The sequence below is a fragment of the Daucus carota genome, chromosome 5, assembly GCF_001625215.2.
Source record: "Daucus carota subsp. sativus chromosome 5, DH1 v3.0, whole genome shotgun sequence".
Classification (NCBI taxonomy): domain Eukaryota; kingdom Viridiplantae; phylum Streptophyta; class Magnoliopsida; order Apiales; family Apiaceae; genus Daucus; species Daucus carota.
In genome coordinates, this window is record NC_030385.2 from 34,723,357 (window position 1) to 34,729,511 (window position 6,155).

The window sequence follows — 6,155 nt, forward strand, 5'->3', positions numbered from 1 at the left end:
AAAAGTGGTAAAAAGTACAAACCAGATCTACTTGTATCAGTTTGGGATCTGATGGCGCAGGTGCTTGTTGGTATGAATTTACTTTGAGCATCACAACAAACGTCCCTATTTATCGTGATTTAGGTATCTGCCTGTATCTAAAATTTTATAATCACGAAAAGTCCTTATAATTAAAAGTGGTAAAAAGTACAAATCAGATCTGCTTGTATCATTTTGGGATCTCATGGCGCATGTGCTTGTTGGTATGAATTTACTTTGAGCATCACAACAAACGCCCCTAATTATCGTGATTTAGGTATCTGCTTGTATCTAAAATTTTATAATCACAGAAAATCCTTATAATTAAAAGTGGTAAAAAGTACAAACCAGATCTGCTTGTATCTGTTTGGGATTTGATGGCGCAGGTGCTTGTTGGTATGATATTACTTTGAGCATCACAACAAACGCCCCTAATTATCGTGATCTAGGTATGGAAGACAAGTCTTTTTCTTCTTTTTTGCGATTCAAACATAAATATATTTATAGATATATATATTCACAAATGATATAACAAAAAAAATCTAGTACATATACTAAAGAATGTTAATTTAAAGAAATAAACAACTCTTATTAAGTTGGAATTGCAAAGATAAATTTACTTCTTCGTATTCATTATATGGTGGCTGTATGGAGAAAATTGTGAAGGTTATACCTCTCAGGTAAAACCTATACCTCTATATATAGCACATCAATATATCTAGAATGTTCCTCAATTTGGGTTTGGTCACAACTAGTGGGCCTGGATTTGCCATTTAACTATATTCTAGAAATTTATAACATTTTTAATTTTGAACTATTATTTACTTTAATTCATTTTATAATATTTTTTGAAGATTTGAGGTTCTTCTCTCATTTTGTGTAACATTTTAGACTGACTTGGGCTTGAGACATTATGGGCCTTCTTTTTTGGATCTTAACTAGTTAAACAAGTAACTTGGAACTTTAACATGTTAAAGATAGTGTAAATAAGTGAAATGCTTTATTTTCATTTCCCACTTCCAATAAATATATAAAATTTAAATATATACTTTTCTCCATCTTTCAACTCACTAGCTAAGACATCCCCTCATCCCCATCCACCTATCTACTCCATCATCATCTTTCTTTTTCTCTATTCATCGAAATTGTTTCCTTCATCCCGACGACCTCTCCATGTATCTTTTCTCCCCCATCTTCTTACATCTCTCTCTTCGTCGATATGATTCAAATGCAAAATACTCATACATCTTATAGTTTGTCATATCTTAGGTAAAATGGAAATGGTAATATGAGATGTGAGCCGCTCGGATCCGTAATAAAAGACGATGGTAGTTAAATCGTTTGTGGAAGAGAGAGAGAAACTACTGTGGTAGGTGAACTACCTGTGGAGGAGATAAAAATCATTGTTGTAATTAAGTCACTAGCGTAGGAGAGAGGTCATGTCGTGGTAGTTGGATCGTGGGAAGAAATTAAGAGGAGGCACTTAAAGCGGAAGATATTGGTGTTATATATTAAATTTGATAATTTATCAAAAATAATAGAACAAAATCAATTGAATTTTTGATCTGGATGTTACTTGCGGAAAGATGAGATAATAACAGAGATAGGAAGTGGTTCTCACTATAATTATATAGATAATATTGATAATATTGTATATAGCTAATATATAAATATGTTATAAGAATCAAAAAGATTTCATTAGAGTAAGACTATATATATTATATATATTAAATATTTGATATATTTTTTCGTTATACTTAGTTATAATTTTTAACATACAATTAGATCTAAATATATTCAAACATGCAATGCGATAATTTATTTATAAAAATCAATTTTTCTTCATCTTATATTATAGGTACAAGCTATTTTGCATGGTAACTACTAACTAGATGACATTTATATTTATAAATCATCATGTGTTATTTTTATTATTTGTATTAAATAATTTCAATAAGTGTAAGGAAATGTTCCCTTACTAAAAACCTCTTTATTAAAAAATATGAGAGCTCAAATTATTTTAAAGAACAATTTTTTTCATATTTTTCATCATCTTTGAGAATATGAAAAATTAGTTAAATAAAATAATTATATAAATGTAGTAATTAAATGACGGTATTTGTTAGGGATTTTTTTTTTAAATGATAATGTATCAGGAGCTGAAGAAGTAATTTTGAATATATATATTATATTGATCAGTTCCATAAAATATATTCTTCTAGATTTCTACTTACCATCCTCCCCTTGGTTTCTCCGCCGGAAAATACCACATAATTGTGTGTACAAAATTTTGTACATAATGACATGTGTTGGGTAGTAATTGGAATGAGCCCGCTGTATTTACATCAACCACCCAATTAAAACCCAGCACATTCATTGCCACATTATTATGTACAAAAATTTTATACACAATTTTGTGCACCTAGCACTACTCTTTCTCCGCCTCCCTATCTTTCCTCGTTTTTTACGTCTTCCCTCCTTTTGTCCGCCTCCTTATATTTCCTCGGTTTCATCGCCTCCCCTTGATTTTCACACATAGACACACACTTATAATCATAAGAAGAATGGGCATGAGCACTAAAGCGTGCCTCTAAATAGGTGAGCATTGAAATGATTTGGCGGTTAAATTTTAAAAATGGAGATCGATCGATGTATATGCATATGTGTTTCCCTTGATAAAAGTTGGTGCCATGTAAGTAGAAGAGTTTTAATTTAATATTACGTGGATTTAATTTCACCATTTTGATTTCATGGGTATTCTTTATTTAATCTTCTACTCAAAATTTTTAGGGTATTCGAGGTTGTTCTTGGTACATTACTACGATCTTTAAAAGGCAAATGAAGCCCCTTACACCAGCAGGTGAAACTGGTGTGGGGAGTACTAGGCCTAGAAGGCAAAGGGGTAGCCTCTGGCTGAAGAAGAGCCAGGCATTGATGTGGACACATCTGAAGGTGTCCTCAGACCTGGACATCACCTCTCTGCTTATGCTAGAGATTGAAGGTAGCATATTGATATATATATTTGTTAATATTCTTCTTTTCCATGATCAGCTTCCATTTTTAAGTAGTAATATAATCATTGGTGTTGTATAGCAGGAACCTATACACAAGATCTTAATTGTCCAAGTAGAATATTTGTCCAGCATTTTTAGGTTAATTGACGGGGTCTTTAGATTTCTTGTTGGTCGAATTATAGTTTTCATATGCTTTAAACAGTCAGTTTAAAATGAATTTTAGTTCTTTTTTTATTATTAAATTTGTGTTTTTGGTTGGAATCTGTTTAGTATGTTTAGGTTGATTTTTTTATGTAATTACATATACCTCCACATAATAAAAGTTCAAATATGAATTAATTTTTTTAATTTGTGATCCATAATTGGGTGAGTAATATTTTGTCTCAATGGATTATTATAGGTGATGTGAAGATATATGGGTTCGTGGAAGAAGCTTTGGATGATGATATATAGGACGAGAGGAGGTGTTTGAAGCGGTGGTAGAGTAACAAACCGAAAAGGAAAATGCAAAAGCAAAAATTTCATTACTTGTTCTAAAATTAAAAACAATTTAGTGACATGTTTTGTATCCATCAGATAGATGTTTTTATTATTAAAATAGGTTTCTTATCTATGACTTTATCAGTAAATTGCATCTAATGAGTCTATTAATGGTGAACATGCATCTCTAATGATGGAATGAATCGTTAAAACATTACAAATTTAATATCTAACTATTTTAAATATCTTTACCCTTAAAAGACCTAGTCTTAGTTTTGTGTGCATTCTTTTTTTACATAGTAAATGAATATGAATACATTCTGCTTAGCTGTTTCTTTGTAAATGATTTTTTACATTAAAAAAACAATTTTTCTCGAATGTGCATATATATATATATATATATATATATATATATATATATTATGTAAGCACTTTATGATTGTTAGATTACTTTGTTAGATCTGCATTAATCAATCCCGCCTTCTATGGTAAAGACATAAGTTAATTAAATCTAACTGATCTCTACTAGAATGCTCCGTATTAACCATAGAAAGAGCAATGATGATGTTATGGATCCACCAAAAGATTTCTTCTAAACTGAGAAAATAGGTTAAATATAGTGATAACTATAAAAATATGAAGAGCTATGGGCTTAACCTATTGCTTAACATGGTTTTGGTATTCACTTAATTTTATTGACTAGAAATTCTAAAAATTTGATTCAATAGGCCAACTAAATCATGATATATTCATATCACTAATAAGTCTATAAGATAAAGACCATCTATGTGGAAGAGGAGTGCGACATCTTTTATGAAAAATTATAATGACAATTCTTTATAAACTCTATAGCATGTATTATGTTCCATGGCTAAATACACATATTCATGAGAATCCTTCATATATCTCGTTGCTAAATATTATAATGGCAATCCTTCATATATCTGGTTACTAATTGAGTTATAGTAAGAGAATTCCTCCAACCATGCCATAAATAGAAAAATTGCCTCCTACTAATGAATTATAAGCATATATCTTTTTTTTTTTACTTTCTTTTCTTAACGACGAGAATCTATTATCGCTTTTTGTGTGTCCTCGGAAATTTAAAGTAGGTGCAAATTCTCCCAATTGGTGGCCTACCATACGATCGGTTATATAAATAGGTAAATGTTCCTTTCCATTATGGATAGCAATGGTATGGAGAGCAACCACTGTTTCTAAAATCATTGCACGCCCATCCATATAGTATGTAGGATATTATAATCAAAAACAGGGCTTGTAGTGAGAAAAATTTAAAAAAACTAGTAACTCAAATAAGGTAACAACCAAAATACTAGAATTTCCTTTATAATAATCTTAAGAACCACTTAATTACTCATGACAAATGAAGCAGTCGAATACTAATCCAAGGTATATAACTAAAGTTCTCTTTCAAGCTCAATAGTCTATTAACTAAAAATTTTAGCTTACTTATCTAAGGTGGGGATCATGATCATTTTACTGAATTTTTTGAAACAAAGGAAAGATTTCATTAAAACAAAGCATCCGACAATATTGTCTCCAACACACACGATGGAGGAGACGAGAGATCAATGAAGCTGCTAGGCATACAAGGTAATCTAGCTAAAGAGTGCGCTACCCTGTTAGCATGCTTCTTAATGAAACGAACTGAGACACCTACTTTACTGCTTAATTAGAATAGAACGGCATTGAGCTACTAAATCTCCGATCTCTAGCTGATTTTGCTTGTCCTTGTTTATCGCCTGAACACTTAGTAAGGAGTCACTTTCAATCACAGCGGTTTGCTCCTGGAATGCAGCAGACCACAAAAGAGCTTCCAGAACACCTACTAGTTCAGCCTCAAGCACCGTAACTTTCCCTGGCAATCGCATTGTTTTACCTTTGATAAACAGACCCTGATGGTTTCTTATCACCATTCCCACGGAGAATGAATCTGCTCCCTCAAAAACTGAGGCATCAACATTAATTTTCAGCGTTCCAATATCAGGAGCCACCCATCTGTTAGCATGCTTCAATGTATTGCTCTGCTGTTGGCTAGAGGTACTATTCTTTCGCTTTTGAGCTTCCCTCCATTCTACTATCTGTTTTGAGCTCCATGTCATAGCAGTCTCAGCAGAAATCTCCTTTCCTTCCCAAACCCGTTGGTTCCTAGCCCACCAAACTCCCTAGATCACCGTTGCTATTTTGATGAGATTGCTACTTGATTCAGAATGCAGCCTGTCCAGAAGCCATTCTGGGGCACTTTCGACCTCCCACATATCATACATTAATCCCACACCCTTCCAACAACACTTAGCAAATTCACAGTCAAAAAACAGATGGAATAGGTGTTCCACCTCTCCTGTACACATCACACAAGATATAGGGACGTGAATACCTTTGACTCTGAGAAGGTTTCGAACAGGAACATTGTTCCGACAAAGTCTCCAGAGGAACGTTCTGATCTTGTAGGGGATATTCAGGCGCCAGATTTTTCCCCATCCATTTGATTGTTGCAGAGCTGCTTCCCCCCTATGCTGTGAGTGCCAATAATGGTAACCCGATTTCAGAGAGTACTGTCCATTGCTAGAATGAACCCAGGCTATCCTGTCACTTGTACTGATTTCACTACAAGAAAAAACA

General features: G+C 32.9%; 1 protein-coding gene across 1 annotated transcript; it reads right to left on the reverse strand.

Moving 5' to 3' along the window:
- Positions 1-5,194: 5,194 nt before the first annotated feature.
- Positions 5,195-5,943, reverse strand: LOC135152871 (uncharacterized). The gene is made up of 3 exons (XM_064094012.1): positions 5,911-5,943; positions 5,708-5,812; positions 5,195-5,614 (listed from the first exon to the last, which is right to left on the reverse strand). Exons 1-3 carry the CDS (start codon positions 5,941-5,943, stop codon positions 5,195-5,197), a joined length of 558 nt encoding a protein of 185 aa, XP_063950082.1.
- Between the last annotated feature and the right edge of the window lie 212 nt (positions 5,944-6,155).